This window comes from Eptesicus fuscus, chromosome 2 (assembly GCF_027574615.1).
Source record: "Eptesicus fuscus isolate TK198812 chromosome 2, DD_ASM_mEF_20220401, whole genome shotgun sequence".
In the NCBI taxonomy this organism is placed as follows: Eukaryota; Metazoa; Chordata; class Mammalia; order Chiroptera; family Vespertilionidae; genus Eptesicus; species Eptesicus fuscus.
Window position 1 is genome coordinate 75,487,176 of NC_072474.1, and position 27,653 is coordinate 75,514,828.

The 27,653-nt window shown below is 39.5% G+C and overlaps 1 protein-coding gene and 1 non-coding gene across 3 annotated transcripts in view; both read left to right on the plus strand.

The window, feature by feature from the left end:
* CENPC (centromere protein C) overlaps nt 1-27,653 on the plus strand; it is a 69,467-nt gene that overhangs the window by 24,834 nt on the left and 16,980 nt on the right. For both annotated transcript variants that reach the window (XM_054728745.1, XM_008158730.3), the window contains exons 9-13: nt 3,687-3,878; nt 7,749-8,040; nt 9,909-10,055; nt 11,201-11,283; nt 23,247-23,306. In XM_054728745.1, the coding sequence (XP_054584720.1) occupies nt 3,687-3,878; nt 7,749-8,040; nt 9,909-10,055; nt 11,201-11,283; nt 23,247-23,306 (774 nt within the window). The remainder of the gene's footprint in view (nt 1-3,686; nt 3,879-7,748; nt 8,041-9,908; nt 10,056-11,200; nt 11,284-23,246; nt 23,307-27,653) is intronic.
* On the plus strand, nt 22,610-22,900 carry MIR9231 (microRNA mir-9231; the record flags this gene model as incomplete). The annotated part of the gene is given in 2 exon segments (NR_130531.2): nt 22,610-22,646; nt 22,870-22,900. It is a non-coding gene; the product is annotated as a microRNA mir-9231 (primary transcript).

Genomic DNA, 27,653 nt, shown 5'->3' on the forward strand with positions numbered 1-27,653 from the left:
AACTGCTCCCCTGCTGGCCCGAGTGCCCCCAACTACCTCCCCTGCTGGCCTGGTCGCCCCCAACTGCCCTCCCCTGCCAGCCATCTTGTGACCATATGGGGGTGGCCATCTTGTGTGAGGGCATGATGGTCAATTTGCATATTACCTTTTCTGATCTTGAACTGGTTTCTGAAATGATGTTCTTAATTGGTTTGTTTTTTACTTACTATGATACTCTTTTTTTGTATTGTTGTTCAAATAATTCTTTGCTGATAGTATTTTCCCCTCTCAGATTCATTTCCCTTCAATCATTGTTCACATTGATTAATGAACATGGGCAATGATTTCTGTCATCATGAGCACCTTTTGTTTGTTAGAGTAGTTCTTGAGGATACTTTGTCAAGCATAAGGGAAAAGAAAAAAGGGGTGAAAGAGAATAAAAGGAGTTACATGAGGTTGGAGAAGTAGGGTATAGGAAAATGATGTTCATTGTTGAGGATTCTTGCAGTTGTACAGCTAATTTTTTCCTCACTTTTTTATTTTATTTTTAAAATTTTATTTATTTATTTTTTCTTTATTGATTAAGGTATTACATATATATCCTTACCCCCTCCCATTACTCCTCTCCCCCACCTCCCCACTCATGCCCTCACTTCCCTGGTGTCCATGTCCATTGGTTAGGCTTATATGCATGCATACAAGTCCTTTGATTGATCTCTTCCCCTTGCTCCCACCCACCCCTACCTTCCCTCTGAGGTTTGACAGTCTGATCGATGCTTCTCTGTCTCTGGATCTGTTTTTGTTGATCAGTTTATGTTGTTCATTATATTCCACAAATGAGTGAGATCATGTGATATTTATCTTTCTCTGACTGGTTTATTTCACTTAGCATAATGCTCTCCAGTTCCATCCATGCTGTTGCAAATGGTAAGAATTCCTTCTTACCACAGCGTAGTATTCCATTGTGTAGATGTACCACAGTTTTTTTTTTATTTTTTATTTATTTATTTATTTTTTATTTCAGAGAGGAAGGAGAGAGAGAGAGAGAGAGAGAGAGAGATAGAAACATCCATGATGAGAGAGAATCATGGACCGGCTGCTTCCCTCACGCTCCACACTGGGGATGGAGCCCGCAATCCAGGCATTTGCCCTTGACGGGAATCGAACCTGGGACCCTTCAGTCCCCAGGCCGATGCTCTATCCACTGAGCCAAACAGGCCAGGGCTGTACCACAGTTTTTTAATCCACTGATCTGCTGATGGGCACTTAGGCTGTTTCCAAATCTTAGCTATGGTAAATTGTGCTGCTATGAACATAGGGGTGCATATATCCTTTCTGATTGTGTTTCTAGTTTGTTGGGATATATTCCTAGAAGTGGGATCACTGGGTCAAATGGGATTTCTATTTTTAGTTTTCTGAGGAAACTCCATACTGTTCTCCACAGTGGCTGCACCAGTCTGCATTACCATCAACAGTACATGAGGGTTCCTTTTTCTATGCATCCTTGCCAGCACTCGTCATTTGTTGATTTGTTGATATCCATTCTGACAGGTGTGAGATGGTACCGCATTGTCGTTTTGATTTTCGTCTCTCAGATGATTAGTGACTTTGAGCATGTACAGATAATTTCTTAAACTACAAATCAGTGGCAACCATGTTGACAGTTCTATATCTTTGCTTTAGTGTTTTGTAAATTGACCCTTTATTATTTTCTACTTCCCCTCCGTAAAAGATCTTTACTACTGAATTTTTACATTGTATGTGGTGGCTTTTCCAGTATCTCCCATTGTCATAATTTTCAAAGTATTGTTTGATATCCTCATTATGCACAATATTGGTAAATAGATTCTTTACTTTCTCATCAATTTATTTGTGCCTTATTCAGTATTTTTCCTTTACTCCTTTTATAAGCATGAATCTTTCTCTTTATCCCAAATTTAAAGAACTGCCAAATTCTATAACTTACTATCAAAATAGAATCAGTGATACTAGTGTAAAGGGATCTTGACATAATTTGGCTCATTTTCTCTTTCTCTGTGCCTCAATCAAGTTTAATTGGGAAAATGACTGAATTCCTTGGAACAGTGCTTTCAAACTTGGATGTGCATTTTAATTCCCTGTGGATCTTGTTAAAATACTAATACTCTGATTTAGTAGGTCAGGGGTGGATCCTAAATTCTGTATTTCTAAGCAGTCTCTCCCAGGTGATCCTGGTATAGCTGGTTTGTGAAAACAAAACAAAACAACAAAAAAAAACAAACAAAAAAACCCCCCCACAAAATAAAAAAACCTAAATATTCCAAAATAACTCATGCTGGATAACACTTTTGCCTATTTCATTGCCTAGTGAAACACTAACTTCAATCTGAATTTATTATTTCACAGACTATTTATTGAGAGACTATGCTAAACACAGTGTTGTAGGCTGTAGGTACTAAGGATGACAAAGATGCATTTTCATTCTAGCCTAATTAAATACTAGCTAAGTTCTAATTATGCCATATTTTGGTTCTCCTCCCTATATTTTTAGTTTGATTTCCTTCTCTGTCTTTATTAATTACCTTTCCTCATTTCATCTGTAAATTTTTGTGACTCACTACATATTCCCCAAGTTTGTTTGTTCTTTGTACTTCCTTTACATTCAGACCTTGAGAAAATTATCTCTTTGCATTAGATATCATCTCTCTTTGAGTTATTTCCCCAAATTTACCTTTTTAATGAAAGCTCTGGTCTTCACTTTTCAGATTTTAACTCCTATTATGTTTTCTTTTTATTCTATATAGTTTGATAACTTTGTGTTTCTATGTAATGCCTGTTCTATTTATTTTACATACCTTCATGCAGTTTACTTACTCTATGTATTTTTTTATTTCATAGGATTTTAATTTCTCCTTTGGGCTTCGTAGTAATCTTTGTCTCAGATGCTTAATATGCTGTTTTCTTCATTTATTTTATGCAAGAAAAATGTTCATTTTGTTTATTAATATCTAATATTTTAAACATATTTCCAAAAAAAAATGAAATTCTCCATTTCTAAACCCATTTTGGTGGTTTTTCCATCTCAGTTGCAATATTTATATTAAATTAGCCCATATTTCTCTGATTTCCCTTTCTTCCTGTTTGTCAGTCACAAAAATAAAACTAGAATTTATCTATCCCTTCTGTTAGATTATTTTTTTACTTTATTGATGCCAAATCTTGTCAATTATCTAGTTAGCCTGCCATATTCATTGTTTCTTTTCATCCTGTTTTCTCTTTTTAAATTCTGTTCACAATCATTCTTTTGTATATGAAAGATCTCTTTATTGAAAATTCACTTTAAACCTCTTCTTCCAAAAAATTAGATTGACAGAAATCATGAATTATTTCAAAACAGAAAGCAGTAGTTACCTTTTTTTACTTGGGACATTGGTAAGTAGTTGGAAGGAACCCTATCTTTTATTTTTCCTTTTCAGAATATACTTACTCGTTTTGGTTCAGGAGTATATGTTATCAAGCAATGTAAAAAGTTTGCATTTAACTGACAGAAAGTTAGAGATCTTACTGAGAACATGTAACTTTAAAAATATAGAAATGAAGAAAAGCCCACAGGGTAAAAAGAAGTGTGTATAATTGAGAGTTTTTTTTTTTTTTTAAAATCTGTTGTGGTTTTCTGAAAACACCAAAGTGTAAATTATGAATTGTTTATATGGTTTTCTTTAATTTAGGAAGTAAGAAAAGTAGCACCAATGTTCCTCATACAGCAAATCGGGGGAAAAATAGGGAATGTGAAAAGGAAAATTTTTCAAATGGATCCAGGAAGAACAATCTTATACTTGAAGAAGTGACTTTGACTGTCAAGAAAAGTCAAAGAATTTCCAAGCGTCCATCTAATTGGTGGATGGTAAAATCAGACCAAAGTAAGTATTTTTATTTAAATTGTTTATTAGGAGCACCCCAAAAATCATTCTGAAAGAGGCTTTATGTTGATTTATATATACACTCATTCTCCAGAGAAAATCTATTGACAAAGAAATTGGGTCATCAATAGAAATATTAAATCAGTTAATTATAAAAATATTCACTGAGGCTCTATCATGTACAGTATTCCAGATGTAGGGATATGTCTGTGGAAAAACAAAACAAAAAACAAAATATCCCAGCATTCTGTGGACTTATATTCTCGTGGGAGAAGACCAACAATATAGATATTTAATTCATGAAGTGATGGGGTAATAAAGAAAAATAAAGAAGATAAAGGGTAGAGATGGGAAATAGATGGCAGGGTGGGGATGGATAAGAGAATAGAGCATAATACTGTTTTATGAAAGGTCATGATGAGAATCCATTATGATCTTTCAGAGCACATATGTGAGAAAAGTGAAGGAGGGAGCCATATAAATAACTTTATGAAGCATTCCACACCAAGGGAATAGTATCTGTATCTGCTAATGGTGCATGCTTGGCATGTTTGAGGAAGGTCAAGAAGGCCAGTATGGCTACAGAAGAGTAAGCCAGGGGTGCTGAAGTCAGAGAGGCAGGCAATGATAACATTTAGATGAAGTGTATTAGGATGCTACTAGAGGATTTTAAATGGTAAAGTGACTTGATTGACTCATCTTTTAACATGATTATACTTATTGCTATGTACAGAGGAAACTAGGGCTGGGTAAAAATGGAAGCATGGACCCTAGTTAAATTGTTGGAGGGAAGAAATGAAAGGTTGAATTCATATTTTTATTTTTTTAATATATTTTTATTGATTTTAGAGAGAAAAGGAGAGGGAGTGAGAGAGAGAGAGAGTTAGAAACATCAACGATGAGAGAGAATAATTGATCGGCTGCCTCCTGCATGCCCCACACTGGGGATCAAGCCCACAACCTGGGCATGTGCCCTGACCAGGAATGGAACAGTGACCTCCTGGTTCATAAATCTATGCTCAGCTGCTGAACCATGCCGGCTGGGCTGGATTCATATTTTTAGAAGGTAACTCACAGGAACTACTGAAGGATTAGAGTTAGAAAGAGTCTAGGGTGACTTAGGTTTTTGTTTTTTGGTGTTTTTTTCCTGAACAAGTAGAAGAATAGGGCTCTTTTATTAACTGAGATGAGGAAAGGTGTGAGAGAAGCAGATTTGGGAAGGATATCAGGATTTCAGGTTGTAATATATTAATTAGACATCAAAGCAGATATATTGAGGAGATAGCCTGATAAATGAGTCTAAAGTTAGGTGGAAAGATCTGGGAAGACATATAATTAGGAAGTTATCAATATATAGATATTTCAAACTTTGAAACTGCTTGAAATCACTTAGTAATGTTTTGTACCTAGTGAAGAAAGAAAGGCAAGGATTGAGTCCTGGGAGACTCCAGTATTAGGAGTCAGGAAGGGATAGGAAAACCTATCAAATGAGACTGAAAAGGAACAATTAGTGAGATTAAAGGAAAATGAGAACTTAGGGTAACAGAAGACATTTTAAGGAATGAATGATGAGCTGTTTTAAATACTGCTGATAGTTTGCATTAGAGGGGAGCTAAGAATCAACAGTATGTTTTTGGCAATATGGACTTTGTTAGTCACCTATATAAAAATGTTTTTTTGTGGAATGATGAGATCAAAAGCCTGGTTGGAGTGGAGTCCAAGAGAAAGTAGGAGGTGAGGAAGGAGAGATAAGGGGTCAGAACAGATGTGGGGTTAAGGAAAGATTCTTCTTTCTTTTTTCTTTTTTTAATATTTAAGATATTACATCAGCTTATCTGTTTATTTAAGATGACCTTGTAGGGCCTGCCCAGTGTGGGTCAGTGGTTGAGCATCGCCCTATGAATCAGAAGGTCATGATTTGATTCCCTGTCAGGGCACATTTGCGGGTTGTGGGCTCGATCTCCAGTTAGGGGGCGTTCAGGAGGCAGCTGATCAACGACTCTCCCTCATAATTGATGTTTCTGTCTCTCTCTCCCTTAACCTCTCTAAAATCAATAAAAATATACTTTTAAAGATAAGATGACCTTGTAGGAAGGTAGAGGATAAATATAGGATCACAGTCCTTGAGTAAGCAAGGTGCAGATGTTATCTAGTGCACAGTACAAGGATTATTCCTAGACAGGAGCCAGGACGGTGTGTCATGTAAAAGAGGAAAAGCAGAGTATATGGGGGAGAGATGGAAGTAGGTTGGTAGAGTTGAGGTGGGAAGATGTACGCTTCTGATCATATTTGTTTTCTCAGTGAAATGATAAGCAAGGTTATTAGGTAGAAGTGAAGTGGGAGAGGCAATAATGGAATTTTGATGTTTCCTTATAGGGAAAGGATACAAAGCAAAATCAGCAGAGAAAAAAGTGCATGGGCAAAGTCCGAAGGAAATCTCGTTAGACTTTCCAAGAGTCTTCTTCCAGTCAGGAGGCACTTAATTCCTCCAGCAATGAGTTATGATAGATGTGTGAAATGTTGTTCACTAGGGATTGGGAAGGGAATTAGATTTGAGTGCACAAGGTTTTCTGGGGGGTGGTCGCCTAGGTATCCTCTGCTAGCAACTATTAAAATTCCAGGCTCCATGAAGGAAAACAAGTGTTTCCCATAAATCATATGTTTTACACAAGCATTTTAGGCATACTAAACCATACTTATCAATTAGGAAATGATGGGAACCCTGCTGAAATTCAAGTTCTGACATGGTGGCCAAGGGCTTACTTTGCAAGCAGGCCTTTCTATAAAGATTCTTTTGCCTCCTATGCCGAATCTTTTCTGTACAGCATGAAACATTTTTTGTTTTGTAAAAAACTTTTATTTTAAAGGAGGTGGTCATGTAAAGATTGGTAGATGACAAGGTAACATTTACATATATAGATATTATCAATGGTGGCACAAATGAGAGACTAGTACAAATATGGCCCTACATCTATGAGGTCTTATTGCTATGAATTTTTGAATTGTTGGGATCTTTGATTAATAGCAATAAGTATTTATTCCGTTGCAGCCTTCCTTGGATTTTGGAGTTATCTTGAGTTCAAATTATGATTCCTCTACTTTGGATAGATTACTTTGTTCAGTTTCTCACTCCGTAACCTACGATTGACAGTATTCCTATCTCCTTCAGTTGTTATAAGGATTAAATTGCATATAGTTAGTATTAAAATGTTAAATACTACTGTTACTCCTTTGGAGAACTCATTGATGTTTCTCTCTCCCTCTCTGAATCAATAAATGTATATTAAAAAACAAAAAAGAAATGATGAGGGTCCCTGTTATTTGACAGGCAGGAGAGCTTAAAAGAAGATTTGAGAGACATTAAAAAAGGAGAATGGAGAGGGTTTAGGGATTGATTGTGGATAGTGGCAGGAGTTTTGGATGACTTGAATTTCTGCTTCAGATAGCTGGGTAGATAGTTTTACTTTTCATTAAGATAGGAACCAAAACCAGAGGGGCAGATTTAGGGTAGGTGATGATAATACCATGTAGATAGTAATTAAAGTTATGGATACATAGGTGCCTCAAAGAAAGTACGTAGAGTGAGAAGATGAAGCTGGAACCTTGGGGAATACCAGAAACATAAGGATAGCTAGAAGAGTAGTAGGCAGACCAGAGAGGGTGGTTTTGGAAGATTGTGATAAATTTAGAGTTTCATGCATGTATCAAGAAATGGAAGAGAAGCATAGTTTATTAATTTTATTTGGAAACAAATGTAGGCAGTGGGATTGGTGTTTGTGAGTTTATATGTAAATATAATGTTAGTATTTCAGTGAGCCATATCATCGGATAAATATTATGTTAACTTTAAGTTATCATTGATTCTTTCAGGTCTTTTTTATAGCAGTACTTCAGTAAGAAATGAATTAACAGTACATGACAACAGTGGGCGAAAATCTGCTAAAAAAACAAATCAATCATCTAAGAATATTGGGGGAAAAACTGTTCCATTCAAAGGGCAGAAGAAAGCTAATCCAGGCCGCTCAAGAACACGGAAGATTTTAAATGCAAAAGATTCGAGAAGAATTATTGACCATGATGAAATTTCTGGTTCTTCCCCAAATGAGTATTTGGAATGTGATGAGGCAGACATAGCTAAAAAGAAAGATGTTGATCATTCTGGGTAATGTCTGCGATTATTAAATATAGTTATTTTTGTTGTTCAGTATTTACTAGTTTGTCTGTGTTGTTTGATCATTTATAGAAAGGCAGTTTAGCATAAAGGGCTCTGCAGCCTGACAGAAATGGTAGCCAGTCTCTGCCATTAGCTGGGTGACATCCCAGGCAAAGTAGTGCTCTGAATTTATTTGCTCATATTTAAATGACAATTAATATTTGGCACATGGGAGATGAGTGATAAATAAGGTAAGTATTATTGTTGCCTGAGAGTTGCTTTTTTTATTGTGGTAAAAAAACATAACAGAACATTTATCATCTTAATAATTTTTAAGTATACAGTTTAATTTGCTTCTTTTTGAATTACGTTAATGTGATTTTTCATAATTAGGAATACATCATAATACTCCTTCTCGTAAGATGGTAATAATTAACATATTATTGAGTGCTTATCATGTACCAAGTACTTGCTAGGTGCTTTCAGTTATTTCTCATCAGTCCTAACAACCTAGATAATTAAGTATTATTGGGGTTTTTTATAGTTTTAATTTTCAAGGCATTTTATTTTTAAAACAGGCTTCTGGCCTATAAGTATTGTTCTTATGCATTTTTGCTTATGATATAGCATTCTTTCATTCATTCAACAAATAATACATATTATGTGTAAGAAACTGCAAGATGATGTGGATATACCAAATAAATAATAGAGTGCCCTAAAATATATTAGTGTATGTCGTTATGGTACCAAAAGAAATCCCATACACATTCTATTTAACTTGTTCACACTATTATCATATCTTCTTTCTCATTCCATTTCTTTTAACTGGAATATTTCAGATATACAAAACAAAGTAACACCTGATTCTCCATGATCTCACTTAAGAAATAAAACATTATAGTGACCATTGAAATCTCATATGTGACTTTGTTGAGCCCATTCCTCTTTCCCTTGTTAGAGGTAGCCACTACTCTGAATTTGGTAGGTATCACTATCATGAATGTTTTTATATTTTTCCTACATATGCATGTATATATAAATAGCATGCTGTATTGGTTTAAAACTATGTAAAAATGGTTTCAGACTGTATATATCCTACTCTATCTTCTTTTTTCCACTGTTCACTGTATACATTTGAGATTATTCATGTTGATAAATGATTTATTTTCACTCCTTTATAGTGGAGCTTTGCAAACTTTCCTTTAAGGGCCAGATAGTAAATATTTTAGGCTTTGTGGGCTAAGAGGCAAAATCAAAGCTATTATGTAAATACTTAAATAACCATTTAAAATGTAACCTTTACAAAATGTAAAAATTATTCTTAGCTCTTGGGACTTAAAAAAACAAGTGGCTGGTTGAATTTTTAGTATCATTTTATATGGGCATATGAAAATGTATTCATCTAGCCTCTTGATAAAGTTTTCTAATTTTTCACTATTAGAAAAAATTTTTCCATGGACATTTTATATATGTTTTCTTGTGTATATGTGTAAAAGGTTTCCTGTAGCATTATATATACCAAGAAATAGGCTGACTAGGGGTATCAAAGAAAACAATTTCAGTTGTTGGCAAATTTTCTAAAATACTGTGATAGATTAACTGTGTTTATACATCAAATGCCTGTAGGTAATGTCTTCTGTGTCCTCATTTCCATCTTAAGCCAGTTGTGTGCCATTTTTCTTTTCAGAATTTTTCAAATTCGTACTTTCTTGGTAGGTCCTTGAATCAAATTTCCTTCCTGGGCTAATTGTAAGTCCTAGGACCTGAACAGGGTTAGCTGTTATTGTTAACAAAATTGTCTACCCACCTGTGTGTTGTTTCTGGAAGAAATATTTTATGAAGAAATGTAAATAATTACAAACTTTTCATTTTTATAGAGTTGCAGGAAGCTCAAAAGATGAAGATAGTGTTATGACTGCAAAAAATGTTCATCTAAAACCTCAGAGCAATGAACATCCATGCAAGACACCAGCAGAGTCTGACTCTGATTCGGAAGAACCTAAAACTTTAGTTCTGGAAGGAAGGTATGCATGTGTTCTAAGGATCATAGGATTTACTCATTATGTTAGTTATTCATTGCTGTGTAACAAATTGCCTCAAAGTTTAATAGTGGCTTGCAAACATTTATTGTTTCATAGTTTCTGTGGGTCAGAAATCTGGGATTGGCTTAGTTGGCTAGTTCTGGCTAAAGGATTCTTCTGAGGTATTGTATTCAAGATATCTGTCTGGTATGTAGTCCTTTGAAGGCTGGACTGGAACCTGAGGATTTACTTACAAGGTGGCTCCTCCGGATGGCTGTTAGCTGGAGGCCCCAGTTTCTTGCAGTTTCGTCCTCTCCATGGGGCTGTTCAATATGGCAGCTAGCCCCTCACAAAGCAAGTGATCTAAGAGAAAATATAACTTCAGTGGAGGTCAGAGTGTCTTTTAATGTGTTTGAAATTGCATACTGTCATTTCCACTTTATTCTATTCGTTAGAAACAAGACACTTAAGTCTAGACCACATTCAAGGAGAGGAGAATTAGGCCCTGCCTCTTGAAAGGAATTCCATAAATTCTTTGATATGTTATACTCAGTGAGCAAACCAGTTAACCTACTCTTATAATATCTGAAGTCATATGCCCTTTTTAAAAATGAAGGAGTGATAAATTATAGCAGATTCTCAGACTTAAAGGATAACTAAATTTTCTTTACTATTTGATGGGTTATGACTACAAGGTCTATAATAGGTTCATAATAGGAGGAAAGGGATCTAGGACTGAGATAAGCTAACTCATCTCTTATATAATTTCTGGACTATATTTTAAATTCCTTTTTTTTTGTAGTAGTTTTTAAAAAAATTAAGCTGATTTATACCTACTTTTATTTCTTATAATTATTTTTATCGAAATGTTATTTGATATGAGTTAAATTCATAACTCTGGTCCATGAGTTACTTTAAAAGGCTATAAAATTCAGAATTTATCATGTTTGACAGTCAGTTATAGAATTAAATTATAGATTCTTTGTTTTATTCAGCAAGTATATTCTTGATAACCTATAACATTGCTACTGGTTTTATAAGAAAGAAAACTTTTGTCAGTTTTAGGAGAAAAATTACCTTTAAGATAGGTTATTAGATATATGCATTATGAAAGCACAGATTTTATAGTTTGTGTTTTTTTTCTTAAGTGGACCTTCCAGGCTCAAGAATTATTTAATGTCTGGAAAGAATAATTCAGATGTAGATGATGAGGAAGTTCAGGAAAATTCAGGTAAGTTATCATTTATTTTCTACTGTCTTGATTTTTTATGGCATCATACATATGGAAATAGTTGTGCTGTGTTTTTATTTAAATTAACACCAATGGCAAATGTGTATCGAATACTTACTTTTATGAGCCTTACTATATGTTGTAAGATCTTATACTTAGGTGAGAGAGGGAGGAAGATAATAGAGAGAGAAGAGTGACAGTTGTTTCTTTGAAATAGGACATAATGAAGTCATTGACACTTTAGATATCTACTTCAATATTTAAAAATTTTAAGTTGATAAGGGTGCATAAGTGAAACAAGATTAGTAATGTACTGATGATTCTTAGAGCTGAGTGATGGGTATATCAGGTTCATTATACTATTTTCTCTATTTTGAATATGTTTGAAATGTTCCATAATAAAGATTTTAAAAATGCATGTTAATGGAAAGTTTTATCGTTTTTATGCCTCTAAAGAATGTGTGCTTAGAATATAATGTTATACTATTTTTTTCTTAATTCACTAAATCCTTTTTCCTTTAAATTTCTTTTTTCTCCTGGGTTTAGATTTATTTTGTTATTTTTCTCCTCTAAGTAGAATGCTTTCTATATTTATTTTTCTACTTTTTATTTGGTAAATAAAAAGCAGTGAATTTTTCTGAGTAAAAGTTTTAGTTTAATTTTATAGTTTTTTTTTTTAGTAGTTTCTTATTGTAGTGTGGTATCAATTATAGTGATTTTTCTTTGATCTAAGAGTTACTTAGGAATGCATTAGTCAAGAACCTGGTCTCCAGAGTTAGGAATCTGGGAATGAGTCCAGCTCTACCACTTATTAGCTATGTTTTCTTGAGTAAGAAATTCCAGTGTTCTTAACTTCAGCTTCTTTATCTGTAAAATGGTGATATCAATTCTAATCCCATAGATTGATATAAGGATTAATACACATTCCTTGCTGTAATAGTTAGTATATATTAAATATGTAATGTTGGCTGTTATTTTACGAAGTTGTGTTTTGTTTTGCTCTAGGTTAATAATTTTAGTTTCATTTCTTATACTGAGAACTTTGGCCTATATTATTTATTTCTTGAATTTATTAAGGTTTTCTTTGTGTTCCAGAGTATGCTTAGAACACATAAAATTCATGGAAGAATTTTTTATAATTCTTCCATGGGTGGTTGAATAATGTAATATAATTTTTTGTGTGTACAGATATGGAGTTAAAAAATATATCCAGCCCAGCCAGTGTGGCTCAGTGATTGAGCCTTAACCTATGAACCAGGAGGCCATGGTTTGATGGTCAAGGCACATGCCCTGATTGTGGGCTTGATCCCCAGTGGGGGTCATGCAGGAGGCAATCAATTGATGAGTCTCATCATTGATGTTTCTTTCTCTCTCTTCCTCACCCTTCTTCTCTGAAATCAATAAAAATATATTAAAAAACATATATATCCACTCATTATTTTATTTTTTTAAATACATTTTATTGATTTTTTACAGAGAGGAAGGGAGAGGGATAGAGAGTTAGAAACATCCATCAGCCGCCTCCTGCACAACCCCTGTTGGGAATGTGCCCACAACCAAGGTACTTGCCCTTGACCGGAATCGAACCTGGGACCCTTCAGTCCGCAGGCAGATGCTCTATTCCTGAGCCAAACCGGTTAGGGCTCATTATTTTGTTGATACTAAAAGTGGCTATATATTTTGAAATATACTCTGAATATTTATGGAGTTCATAAGTATTTACTAAATGTTATGGAATAGTTGCTATGTATTCATAGAGGCTAGGGATGTCGTTGTGAACAAAACTGACAAAAATTTCTGCCTTCATGGAGCTTACTTTATGGAGGCCAGGATGTAAGACAGTAAGAAAAGATAGCAGAATTTAAGATTTGTTGGATGTGGAGAGTAGAAAAATAAAGCAGGGATTTTAGGGTGGGAACTGAGGGCTGTGTTTTTAAGTAGATGGCCTTACTGAGGAAGTAATCATTTGAGCAAAGATATGAAAGAGAAGAGATCACAAATCATGCAGCTTTATGGGAAAATAGTGCCCCAGACAGAGGGAAGATACAGAGCAAATGTCCTAATGTGTAGAGTCTGTTCTGATGGAGAAAAACACCAAGGAAACCAGGAGGGCTAGAGCAGAATAAGAGGGATAGAGTAGTAGGAGATGATGTCACCAAGTGACAAGAATGAAAGATCCATCACAGAATGTTAAAGGCCTTTGCAAGGATTTTTTGGCCTTTTTTAAGAGAGATGGGAAGCCATTGGAGGGTTTTGAGCAGAGGAGAGGCATGATGAACCTGTAAACAGTGTCACTGTGGCTGTTGAGTTAGGGATAAACTGATGAGTTTGAGGGGATTGATGTAAGGTTGGAAGCAGGGAGACCAGTTGGTGAGACATTAATAATTCCAGTGAAAGGTGTTGGCTTGAACTAGATAGAGATTAGCAGTGGAAAGGTAGAGAGCAGTAGAAGGATTTTAGGTATTTTTGAAGGTGGAGTCAATAGGGTTTCCAGATGAGTGGGATTTAGAGTATAAGAGAAAGAGAGGTATCAGGGATTATGTTAAGGTTTTTGGCCTGAGCACCTGAAAGAATTATGTCATGCTTGATTTAGAGACTACTAGGGAAGGAGCAGATTTTGGGAACAAGAATAGGATCTTAAATTTGGACATGTTACATTTTATATTATTCTGATCCTTTGTGTCCTAACATTCAGTTAGTAAAGTCTGTTAAGATCTGCCACAGTTGAAGTGCTTTTCACTGCAGTGGTCTGTCTGTTTCTCCATCTGTTTACTGCAGTGTTTGCTATACACAATTCATTGCTGTTATTGAGCATGTACACCTTCATATGGAATGTACATACTTTGGTCAAATTTATCTTCATCCTCTTAACAGTGTTTGTACCTCATACTTTGTTTTGTCTAATATTAATTATGTGATTCATTCTTTTGGTTTGTTGTTGTTTCTTATATTTTTGTTCATCTCTTTTTCCCCCCATTACCCTTCACCCGAGGATATTTTTTTCCATTGATTTTTCGAGAGAGTGGAAGGGAGGGGGAGAGATAGAGAGAAATACGATTGGTTGCTTTCTGCACATACCCCGACTGGAGCCAGTATTTTTTCTTTAAAGTTTACATATTTATACTTATTTTCAAAACAGATATGCTGTTTACTTCTTGATGAAGTTGGTAGCTATTCTTACATATGCTAATTTTTTAAAACACAATGAACAACTAGTCGAGTAGTAAAAATATTCTTTTAAAAAAAATACATTTTATGATTTTTTTACAGAGAGGAAGGGAGAGGGAGTTAGAAACATCGATAAGAGAGAAACATCAATCAGCTGCCTCCTGTACACCCCCTACTGGAGATGTGCCTGCAACCAAGGTACATGTCCTTGACTAGAATCGAACCTGGGACCCTTGAGTCTGCAGGCCGATGCTCTATCCACTGAGCCAAACCAGTTAGGGCAGTAAAAATATTCTTGAGTCATAATCATTTTTTCTTTAAACTATCTGGCTGTTACTCTTTTGCCTCATCATACTTAATGTTTATGAGTAGAGATTTGAAGGCAGGTTTCTTTCTCTTTTTCTTAGTTGATAACCTGTTTTCTTTCATCTCCATGCTTATTAGGATTCTTTAGTCTTTGAAATTCAGGAGTTGTGTCTGTGTTGCTTTTTAAAAAGTAACTTAAAATAATTACAGACTTTATCCAGAAATCCTATGTCCCCTTCATCTAGATTCTAACAGTTGTCAACATTTTACAACATTTGTTTCATCTTTCTCCTTGCCTTCCTTACATATAAGTTCATATATATTACCATTAGCCTCTTCTGAACTTTTGAGAGCAAGTTGTAGATACATTATATCTTAGTTCAGTAGTCGGCAAATTGCAGCTCGCGAGCCACAATGCAGCTCGCAAGCCACGGTTTGCCGCTCTGTTAACTAATGAGTTTGCCGACCACTGCTAGGGAAAAACACTTAAAAAACGTTTTAATAATGTACTAATGTCTTTAACCTGAAGTTAAAACTTCTGGGTAAGGGTAATGCCTTACGCAGTGGTCGGCAAACTCATTAGTCAACAGAGCAGCAAACTGTAGCTCGTGAGCCACAGTTTGCCGACCACTGTCTTAGTATATGTTGATACAATGCAAGGCAAGAACATAATTGCTCTGCAAACATCCAAATCAGGAAATCAGCATTAATGTAACACTAGTACAACAGTTCCTTGTATAACATCGTTTTGTTGTAATGTTCATGAAAAACAAAACGATTACAGGCCAGGGATACTGTCTGTGTGGACTTTGCATGTTCTCCCCATGTCAGCATTGGTTTTCTTGAGGTACTCTTTTTTCCTCTGACATCCTAAAGATGTACACATCACGTGAATTGGCATGTCTAAATCGTTTCAGTCTGAGTGAGTATGGGTATTTATTTGTGAGTGCTCCCTGTGATAGAATGGTGTTGTGACCAGGATTGGTTTTTACCTTCTGTCCTGAGTGTCCAGGATAGGCTCCAGCCACCCATGACCCTGAACTGAAATAAGTGGTTTGCAAAAGAATGGTCTTCTTTGCAATATTAGAAGTGTTTTGGGTCTTACTTTAGAAGTTTGGGGATTTGGCTTTTGTGATCAGAAATATGCCTTAGGAACTTAACTCTTACTTATATCGATTAGCCTGTGGTAAAATTGGTTTCCTTATATGTTGTTTTACTTAAAGTCACAGTTTCCAAGACCTTAATTGATGACATTAAGTGAGGACTTATTATATTCCTTCACGGACTTCATGCATATTTCACCAGCAGTTCCATCAGTGTTCCTTTTTCTCTCTGGTTCTGGATCTAGTCCAGGATCATGGATTGCATTTGGCTTTCTTGTTCTTTCAGTTTCCTTTAATAAGGAACATTTCCTTAGGCTTTTTCTAATTTTCCTGACCTTTACATTTTTTTTGAGAAAGTACAAGCTTTTCATTCTTTAGAATGACCTTCAACCTGGGTCTCTCTGATGTTTCTTTATGATCAGGTGTCAGCCATGTACATCTGACAGAAATACTACAGAAATGAAGCTTGTTCTTTGCGCATCATATTAGAAGGTGCACAATGTTGCCCCATCTCCTACTGGTGATGTTAGTCTGGATCACCTACTCAAGTTATTGCCAGATTTCTCTAAAGATAGAGATTTTCTCTTTCATAATTGACTAGAGGCCTGTTGCACGAAGATTCGTGCAATAGACCTTCCTTCCCCTGGCTGCCAGCACCGGTTTTCTTCTGGCAGCCGGGACTCAGGCCTTCGCTCTGGCCCCCGCCTTCAGTCTTCGTGACAGCCAGAGCCTTCAGTCTTCACTCCAGCCGGAGCATCGCTCCTGTAGCTCCCTCCGCCGCTGCTCTCCCCCTCATAGCAGGCGTCCTGCCCCGCCCAGCTGCTCCGTGCCTGCATGCGTGCTGCCCAGAGGCCCGGAGCAGCTGGGGGGCGGGGCCTCCATATTTGTTGGGCAAATTTGCATACTCACTCCTGATTGGCTGGTGGGTGTCGTGAAGTGATGGTCAATTTGCATATTTCTCTTTTATTAGTGTAGATGTGTTTTGTGGAGTGATGCTCTGATACTGTTTTAATAATTTGTTTCTTTTCAAACGTCCACATCAATATTATCATCCATTAACATTCCCACCTGAATCATGAGCCATTAGTGATAGCAAATTATTTGCTATTTCTGTTTCTAATTCCTTTTCAATTAGTTAGCATTCTATAAGAAATAGTTTTTTTACCCCTTCACCATTTTTTATGCATACTATCTAATAAAAAGATAATATGCAAATCGACCATACCTCTGCTACACCCACAAACCACGCCCACAAAGCCAATCAGGAGCAAATATGCAAATAAACCCAACCAAGATGGCTGTAGCCACAGAGAGCAGGAGGGAGGCTTGGGTTTCCCCCTGCCCTCCCTTGCAGGCCTAGGCCTCCACTCAATGCTACAAAGTTTCAATTATAGAAGATAAACAAATTCCAACAGAAATGGCGGCAGCCACGGAGCTGGAAGAGCAGGAGGCTTGGGTTGCCCCTGGCGATGGAGGAAGCCAAACTTCTGCAGCCCTGGCTGGCCTAGGCCTCCACTCCAGGCTACAAAGTTTCAATTATACAAGATACATAAATCCCAGTAGAAATGACTCCCACCACGGAGAGAATAGAAGGCTTGGCTCCACTCCAGGCTACAAATTTTCAATTGTAGAAGATAAATCCCAGATACCAGGGCCTCCGCTTGGGTCACCGGGGGGTGTGGCCGGCCTGCAAACCCCCACAGGCCCCTCGCCCAGGCTGCCCCACACCCCAAGGAAACCCCCACCCTGATCCAGGACACCCTTCAGGGCAAACCAGCTGGCCCCCACCTGTGCACCAGGCCTCTATCCTATCTAATAAAAGAGTAATATGCAGATTGACCATCACTCCAACACACAAGATGGCTGTCCTCATGTGGTCAAAGATCCTGCCCCCATGTGGACACAAGATGGCCAGCAGGGGAGGGCAGTTGGGAGGGACCAGGCCTGCAAGGGAGGGCAGTTGTGGGTGATCAGGCCAGCAGAGGAGGGCAGTTGGGAGGGACCAGGCCAGCAAGGGAGGAAAGTTGGGGTGATCAAGCCTGCAGGGGAGGGCAGTTAGGGGTGACCAGGCTGGCAGAGGAGGGACGATGGGGGTGACCAGGCCTGCAGGGAAGGGCAGTTTGGGGGAACCCAGGCCTGCAGGGGAGAGCGGTTGGGAGGGGGGACCAGGCCTGCAGGGGAGGGTAGTTAGGGGTGACCAGGCCTGCAGGGGAGGGCAGTTAGGGGCAAACAGGCTGGCAGGGGAGTGGTTAGGGGGTGATCAGGCTGGCAGGCAGAAGCAGTTAGGGGCAATCAGGAAGGCAGGCAGGCGAGCAGTTGGGAGCCAGCAGTCCTGGATTGTGAGAGGGTTGTCTGACTGCCCGTTTAGTGGTATCCCGCTATCTGGGAGCCCTCGGGGGCCTAAACGGGCAGTCGGACATTCCTCGAGGGGTCCCAGATTGGAGAGGGTGCAGGCTGGGCTGAGGGACATTACTCCCCCTCCCCCCCCCCCGTGCATGAATTTCGTGCACCGGGCCTCTAGTTATTTATATTACTAGAGGTTAGGTGCACAAAACTTATGCCCAGGTAGGGTCCCTAGGCCTGGCCAGTAATCAGGGCCAGTCTGTGGAGTAACCGGCAGGGCAATTGGGGGGCCCCTGCCTTGGCTGGCCTGGGGTCTGCATGCTGGGGGCAGCTCCTGCGTTGAGCTTCTGCCCCCTGATGGTCAGTGTGTGTCATAGCAACCGGTCATTCCGCTGTTCCGTCCGCTGTTCAGTTGACTTGCATATTAGGCTTTTGTTATATAGGAATTAATGGACTACTACTAGGTTCCTGTTTTATTTAATGGGTTGTAACATTTATTGTTTATTTTAGTACTCAAATTATGCCATATTTGGCTAGTAGGTATCCTTTCAACTGGTCCCTGTGTCCTTTTGTCGTATTTCTATCATGTTTTGAATACTGTCTTATTTTTTTGGCATAGGATGTTCTAGGTCCCATGCCTCAACTCTGGAATCAGTTATTTCTCCTAAAAGACTAGTTTCTTTTTTTGGAGGATGGCATATAGAAGCTCAGATCTGGGTGTTTGGTGTGCTCATTTAACTGGAATATCATTGCTTCTAGGTTCTTTTAGTGGACTGAAATACAAAATAGATACACACATACCTATATATCTACACTGTATATATATACAAACATCTACATCTATTTCTGTATTTACATTTAGAAATTACGAGTTCATATCAGTACATCTGACCAGAGTCCATTTTTATAAACTCTTTCTCAGGTAATGAGAAACCTGGTTCCTATTATTTGCTTTGTTCCTTCTCTGACCCCACCAGCTGCCTCCAAGACCCACTGCTCTGGGAAACTTTCAAGCAATGACTAGTTTTCTACTTGTTCCAGAGGGGATTTCATGGGAAATTGGATATCTTTCTTTTTGGTAATAGCTTTATTGAGATACTAGAGGCCCAGTGCACGACATTCATGCACTTGGGGGGAGAGTCCCTTAGTCTGGCCTGCACCCTTTCGCAGTCTGGGACACCTGAGGGGTCCTTAGTGCTGCCGCAGAGGCAGGAGAGGCTCATGCCACTGTTGCTGCGCTCGCCAGCTATGAACCCGGCTTCTGGCTGAGCAGTGCTCCCCTGTGGGAGCGCACTGACCACCAGGGGCAGCTCCTGCATTGATTGTCTGCCCCCTGGTAGTCAGTGCATGTCATAGTGACCGATCCTTCCGCCATTCGGTCTATTTGCATATTAACCTTTTATTATATAGGATACTTTACATATCATACAGTTAACCCATTTATAGTATACTAAAGGCCCAGTGCACTTCGGAGGGGTCCCTCAGCCTGGCCTGCACTGTCTGGGAGCCCTCTCGCTATCTGGGAGCCCTCGGGGGATGTCAGACTGACGGCTTAGGCCTGCTTAGATCTAACTTTCAGGAAATGCATATTACATACAAAATTGCATCAGAAATTTTAGCTGGTTCATGGACATTAAGTGTTCTATATACATAGTGCGGGTTTTACCGCACTTGGTGGCTTCAGATAAAAAATTTTTTTTTTATCTCTCATGGTTCTGTGGATTGCCTTGGGTTAGCTGGGCAGTTATCACTTGGCATCTACATACATTTGTAGTTAGATGCAAGCTTCTGGACTAGAATAATTTGAAAGCTCAACTGGGCAGGAAGTCCAAGGTGCTTCTTCAATTACATATTTGGCACCCAACCAGGGGAGCTGGAAGAGTTGGGAGCTGGCCAAACATCTCTTCTCCACATGACCTTTCCATGAGGTTAGCATGGATTTTCCCATATTGTGGCAATCTTGGAATGGTGAGTCTTCATATATGGTGGTCGTCCTTCCCCAGAGTGAAGATCAAGATGCTCAGTTGGAACTTGCATATCTTTTTAGGACTTAGCCTTTGAAGTTCCAGAATAATATTTCTGCTGCATTGTTAGTCAAGCAAGTCACTATGGCCAGTAGAGATTTAAGGAGAAGGGAATTAAGTAGTCTCCATTTCTCCATAAAGAACATTAGTGCAAAGGAAGAGAAAGAATTGATGGCAGCTATGTTTAGATGCTATTTACCACACCATAGTTGAGAGCCTTTGACACACTGCTAAATTCAGTACAGTTGTACTATTTTAGAGCTTTAAAGATCATAGATCACATTATTAATATATTAATTAATTATTACACTCTGCATTTTTATCCACCAATGGCTTATTTCACCTGAAGTCCATGAGCAACAGAAAACCTATTTTTTTATATTTAACTTCTATGCTCTTTAGATATATTCATTGTACCAAAACCTAGAGAAATGTTATACTGTCATTCATTAGTTTTTATTAACAGTGAAAAGCAGAAGTAGTAATAAAATGCATTTTCAGATAAAAAAATTTTTCTTAATTTAATAAATTTTTATTCAGATTATTACAATTGTTTCTCCTTACCCCCGCCCCCCCCAATAGCTCACCCGGTTCCCACCCCACTCTCTGTCCTTACCTCCCCCCACAGTCTTCATCCATAGGTGTACGATTTTTGTCCAGTCTCTTCCTGCACCCCCCACATCCCTTTCCCCCTGAGAATTATCAGTCCACTCCCTTTCTATGCCCCTGATTCTATTATATTCACCAGTTTATTCTGTTCAGATTTTTAATTCACTTGATTTTTAGATTCACTTGTTGATATGTATTTGTTGTTCATAATTTTTATCTTTGCTTTTTTCTTCTTCTTCCTCTTCTTAAAGAATACCTTTCAGCATTTCATATAATACTGGTTTGGCGGTGATGAACTCCTTTAGCTTTTTCTTATCTGTGAAGCTCTTTATCTGCCCTTCCATTCTGAATGATAACTTTGCTGGGTAGAGTAATCTTGGTTGTAGGTTCTTGCTATTCATCACTTTGAATATTTCTTGCCACTCCCATCTGGCCTTCATAGTTTCTGTTGAGAAATCAGCTGACAATCGTATGGGTGCTCCCTTGTAGGTAATTAACTGTTTTTCTCTTGCTGCTTTTAATATTCTCTCTTTGTCTTTTGCCCTTGGCATTTTAATTATGATGTGTCTTGGTGTGGTCCTCTTTGGATTCCTTTTGTTTGGTGTTCTGTGCGCTTCCTGGTCTTGTAAGTCTATTTCTTTCACCAGGTGGGGGAAGTTTTCAGTCATTATTTCTTCAAATAGGTTTTCAGTATCTTGCTCTCTCTCTTTTTCTGGCACCCCCATAATTCTGATGTTTGTTCACTTGAAGTTGTCCCAGAGGCTCCTTATACTACCTTCAACTTTTTGGATTCTTTTTTCTTTTTGCTTTTCTGGTTGAGTATTTTTTGCTTCTTTGTATTTCAAATCTTTGACTTGATTCTGGCGATCCTCTAGTCTGCTGTTGGGTCTCTATAATATTTTTTATTTCAGTCAACGTATGTTTAATTTCTAGTTGGTCCTTTTTCATATTCTCGAGGGTCTCGCTAAACTTATTGGCCTTTTCTAGGAAATTCTTGTAAAACCTTATCACCGTGGTTTTGAACTCTATATCCAGTCATTTGTTTTCCTCCATTTCTTTCGTTTGTGATCTGTTTCTTTGTCTCCGCATTTTTGCTGCTTCCCTGAGTTGGTAGGGTAGCTTTGTGTGCTATGTGTCCTATATGGCCCAGTGGGTCGGCCTCCCCAGTTACCTGAGGTGGACACTCTTGGTGCACTCCTTTGTGGACTGTGTGTACAGCCTTGTTGTAGTTAAGTCTTGATTGTTGTTGGTATCACTGGGAGGAATTGACCTCCAAGCCAATTGGCTGTGAGGATCAGCTGTGTCTACTCCGGGAGACCTTCTGTGCTGGAGACAGCCTTATGAGACAAGACTTGCAAAATTGCAAAAGTCTCTGTGCTCAGCTTGGATGGGGCGGAGTCTCAGGGCTGAGCAGACAGTTTTGGCTTCCTGTCAGCCCTGCCCTATTGGGCCCCTGGGTCTTAGTGTCCCTCGGTAATTGCTGCAAGCACCTCTGAGAGAAAGCTGCCCTTGAGTTTCACCCGCTGCCAGAAAGTCCAGTTTCTCCCCCAGTGAATCTGGATTCCCAGATTCTCGCCCGGAACTGGATTTCAGTGCAGTTGGGAGCTTCCGGTTCCCTCCAGCTAGAGAAAGCCAGTGGCACATTCAGCAGTCAGTCCTCTCTGCGCGCACTTGCACATGCGCCTCCAGACCTCTGCCTTTTGCGGCTCCCCTGAGTTTCCCTCTGACAGTCCAGATTCCCCCCATAAGAGCCTGGGTCCCCAGGGGCTCACCCGGAACTGGGGTTCAGTGCAGTCGGAACTGGGGTTCAATGCATTCGGGAGCTTCCGACTCCCTCCCGCTAGGGAAAGCCAGCGGTAACCTCAGCAGTCAGTCCTCTCTGCGTGCACTCACATGCGCGCCTCCAGACCCCTGCCCTCCACGGCTTCCCCGAGTCTCCGTGTGCCTTTCTCTCTAACTGACAGTCCAGACTCCTCCCGTATGAGCCTGGGTCCACAGGGTCTCGCCCGGAACTGGGGTTCAGTGCAGTAGGGGCTTCCTTCTCCCTCCTGCCAGAGAAAGCCAGCCAGGCACTCAGCCGCCCTACCTCTCTGCGCGCTTATCTCCGTACCTCAGCCCTTTGCAGTTCCTCTGATTCTCTGTGAGCTTTACTCTTTCCTTCTAGTTGTAGAATTTCCAGTCAGCCAGCTTTCCTATGGTTCTGGATGATGTCCGTTTTGTCTTTTAGTTGTAGTTTTGAAATTGATGTGCGAGGCAGCAGTTTAGGTGCTTACCTATGCCACCATCTTGGTTTTCTGTTTCAGATCTAATTTTATTTAAAATACTTATACTGAAGTTAACCAAATAATACACGTTAGCTCAACATGAAATTAGTGCCCTTGTTTATGAAATTATCTTTTGCATTTTGCAGATAACTCAAGAGTGAAAAGATCTGAAGTAACACAAGAGAACAAAAGACATCACAAATTAGGTAAGATTATTTCTGTCTTTTAATGCATTTATATTATAAAACCTGTTTCTAAATATAACTTAATTTTTCTCAAGTAGGGGAAATATTATTTGGATTAATTGGCAGGTGAATTAAAACTACATATTTAATTTTTATGAATTTCATAAGTAAATCATCACAAGCCACCTAAGTTTCTTTATTGTCAATTGGGAGCTGGGTCATCCATGCAAAAGCCCATGTGAGGATTAAAACTCCATGGTTCTTCCCCAAAGAGATATTTGCCAGTCAAGATTCATTGGACCTCTCATCTTTGTGGAATTAGAGTGGCTTTTATGTTTCTTCCTATACTTGAGGCTGTGAATGCTCCTGTGCTATATCTGAAGAGATCCAGTATGAGTGGAGCTTTCTCTAGTTGCTTCAACCATAAACTCACATCTCAGTTAGTATTTTGTAAGTCTATCTGCTATTCCTTGTAGTACTTAATGCTTGTCTTGGAGTGGAATGATGACTAGAGTCAGGAATAGGTAAACAGAAGAAAAAAATGTCCCTGGGCAAGGGCTCTAGTAACCAAAGAGGAAAACAAGCATTACTCCTAAGAACAGCAGGCAACTTCGGTGAGCTAGAACTTTTATAGTACATGGACAACAGTTGACAAAAGAAATATGAGCACTTTCAGAGGTTCAGTTCTAGCATAGAAGACTTTCTGCTACTAAATTATTATTTTTCAGTTTAAAAAGTCAGCAAATGAACTGAATATAAAGATAGTCACTGTTGAGGACTCGGTTAGTAGCTAGTATTGACATGGAAGAAATTCCTTAAAGCAGAAATATAAAAGATGGAAACTATGAGGAAAAAAAGAAAGCCAATGGAAATAACATTGGAGACAACAGACAAAATAATGCAGACAATAGTTTTAATCTGTAGTTTGAATGAGTTTATCAACTGGCAGACCGAATTATTGAAAAAGATATATCTCTATACATAAGTGAATAAAATTCCTAAATTTTTTAAGGATAGAGAGAAGTTTCCATTCAGAAAGAAAAAGTTAAATGACTAGTACTGCCTATCTGTATAACAATCCTTCCATATAATAAAAGGTAATATGCAAATAGACCAAACGGTGGAACAACCGAACAACTGGTTGCTATGACGTGCACTGACCACTAGGGGACGTGCGCGAAACATGGCAGGCATCGGCCGTGGCAGGATGGTAGAGCAGGTGAGCAGGGATGCCAGACCAAAGTGGGGTGCCAGTCGCTATCATAGGGGCGAGCCTGTGGTGGTTACTGAAAATTCTTTGCTCCCGCACGCCGCGGTCCTGCCTGGTGCTCGCACCTGTTGCTGGTGCCTGGTGCTAGCCCCGATCACACAGCGCCATCAGCGGGTGTGAGCAGTGGCTGCTGGCCCTAATCGTCCCTGAAGGCCTCTCCACCTCCCCCTGCACCTGAGGGGTGATTGGGGCGTGATTGGGGCAGCAGCCGCCGCTTGCACCCGCTGACGGCACCACCCCACTCGCACCCGCTGCTGGCTCCAGCCCCAATTGCTCTGCGTGGTCAGCGGGTGCAAGTGGGGCCAGCGCCGTCAGCGTGTGGGAGTGGTCGAGGTGGGAACAGGGCTGAAGGCAGACAGGGGACCTAGGTGGCTGTGGCGCGAGAGGCCAGGCAGGGGTGCAGAGGATGGGCCGAGACCCGCCCCTATGTCCACCATAGCCTAGTGGCCCACAGTTCCTTTTAAGGTGCGCGAATTTGTGCACTGGGCCCCTAGTGGAAAAATAAAGTAACATCTATAGTCTACTTTCAGAAATATATTACAATCCATTTAATCTTATAACTACCCAAGATATCTTTCTTTCTGATAGTTGAATTTATTTTCGAGATAATACATTTAGTTTAGTATCCTCCATGTAAAATACCTATGTCAGATATTCTAACCAATTATCATCTAAATCAGAGTTGAGTCTAAAGAGAGGAAATAGTAGTGAGGAATAATTCTTGAAATATATGTGGTCAAATTTAAATAACGTGTGTGTGTTTTTTATTGCTTTGTACTAAATTAACACAAATTTAGTGGCTAAGACAATACATTTTTATTATTCCACTAGAGGCCTGGTGCATGAAATTTGTGCACAGGGCGGTGGGGAAGTGGGGGGTCCCTCAGCCCAGCCTTCACCCTCTCCAATCCAGGACATCCCTCTTGCAATCTGGGACTGCTGGCTCCTAACCACTTGTCTACCTGCCTGCCTGATCACCCCTAACCACCTCTGCCTGCCAGCCTGATGCCCCTAACTGCTCACCTGCCAGCCTGATCGCCCCTAACTGCCCTCCCCTGTTGGCCTGATTGCCCCCTAACTTCTTCCCCCTGCCAGCCTGATCACCCCTAACTGCCTCTGCCTTGGCCCCTGCCACTGTGGCTTTGTCTGGAAGGATGTCCGGTCTAATTAGCATATTACCCTTTTATTAGTATAGATGATTCCTGTGGACTGCTAGCACAGATTAGCTGGGTCCTCTGTTCAAAGGTTTAATAGGCTGCAGTCAAAAGTGTTAGCCTGGGCTGTAGTCTCATCTGAGGCTTGGAGTCCTTTTCCAAGGTAATGTGCTTGTTAGCACAATTTAGTTCCTTGAAATGGTAGGATTGAGGTACCTGATTTTTTTGTTTTCAGCTTCTGGAGGCCACCTGCCAGTATGGCAGCTTGTTTCTTTTCTGAGGCCACTCACAGTATGGCAGCTTGCTTCTTCAAAGTCACCAAGGAAGACTTTCTCCCTGCTTCTTCTAGATAGTGTCTTACATGTATAATATCTGTACATTGTCATATATATAATCCTAATGGAATCACAGGAGTGACTTACCATCACCTTTGTCATATGCTATTGATGAGAAGAAAGTCACAGGTCCCACATGCATCCTAAGGGAGGGGATTATCCAGGGCCTAACCTCAGTGCTACTGAGGTTGTATCTACTATTTAATGCTAATGTGATTTGGGATTTACTGTAAGTGCTAAGTAAGGATTTTTGTGATAATACTTTAAAATCCAGATTATCTTGAAAGTTGATATGGTGGGGAGGAAAATAGGGGCAGAAAAGGGATAATACAAGTACAGTAGTCCATTCTTATCCATAGTTTCAGTTATCCATGGTCAACTATGATCTGAAAATATTACATGGAAAAGTTTCAGAAATAAACAACTCTAGCTTTAAATTGCATGCCACTCTGAGTAGTGTGATGAAATCTTGCACCGTTCTGCTTCATCCCAATCCGGGATTTGAATCATCCCTTTGTTCATGGATGATTCAGTGTATCCATGCTTTAGTCACTTAGTAGCTGTCTGGGTTATCAGATCTATTGTTGCGGCTTTGCAGTGCTTGTGTTCAGGTAACCGTATTTTACTTAATAATGGCCCTATTGTGCAAGAATAGTGATGCTGGCAATTCAGATATGCCAAAGAGGAGCCATAATTGGCTTCCTTTAAGTGAAAAGGTATGTATGTATAGGAGAAACATCTAATCTAATAATAGACAAATATGCAAATTGACCGCACCTTCGCTACACCCAAGCCACGCCCACCAGCGAAGCCACGCCCACCAGCCAATCAGGACGAGTATGCAAATTACCCCAACAAAGATGGCGGCTAATTTGCATATCAAGACAGCATCAAAAGAAGCCAAGAGCTGCAGAAGGGAGTAAAGCTTCGAAGAAGCAAGCAAGCCGGGAGGCGGGTGGGGGAGGAGAAGGGAGGAGCAAAGTCAGGGCCGGGGTGAAGGGGAAAGCAGGCGGGCTGGAGGAGAAGGCGGGGCGGGTGACAAGGGTGGAGCGGAGGCGGGGCCAGGGGGCGAACGGAAAAGCAGGCGGGCTGGGGGAGAAGGGAAAAGCAGGCGGGCTGGAGGAGATGGCGGGGCGGGTGACAAGGGCAGAGGGGAGGCGGGGTAGAGTGCAGCAGGAAATCCTATTGCAGGATTTTTCCTGCAACAGGAACAGTATATATAATGTTTGGTACTATTTGTGGTTTTGGGCATCCATTGGGGGTCTTGGAACATATCCCCAGTTGAAAACGGGGGACTACTATAGTCTAAAAGTGTTTCATTTTACCAGATGACAAAAAAGTGAATAGCATATCTTTGTAAGGAATATAGTTTTTTATATAATCATGAAAAAATAAGAGTTTGTTTCTGAGTGTCAGGAATGGGAAGGTAAGCAATAGTAGAGTGAAAAAGCACAGTACAACTTTAAAGTCACCAAGAAGGGGGGAGAAAAGAAATGGTCATTTTATCAAACCAATAAAAATTAGAAGTATCACTAATATAACTTGTAAATATAAAATAAGATGGAACACTAAATAAGTATGAATGAATTGAATTCCTCTACTAAGATAG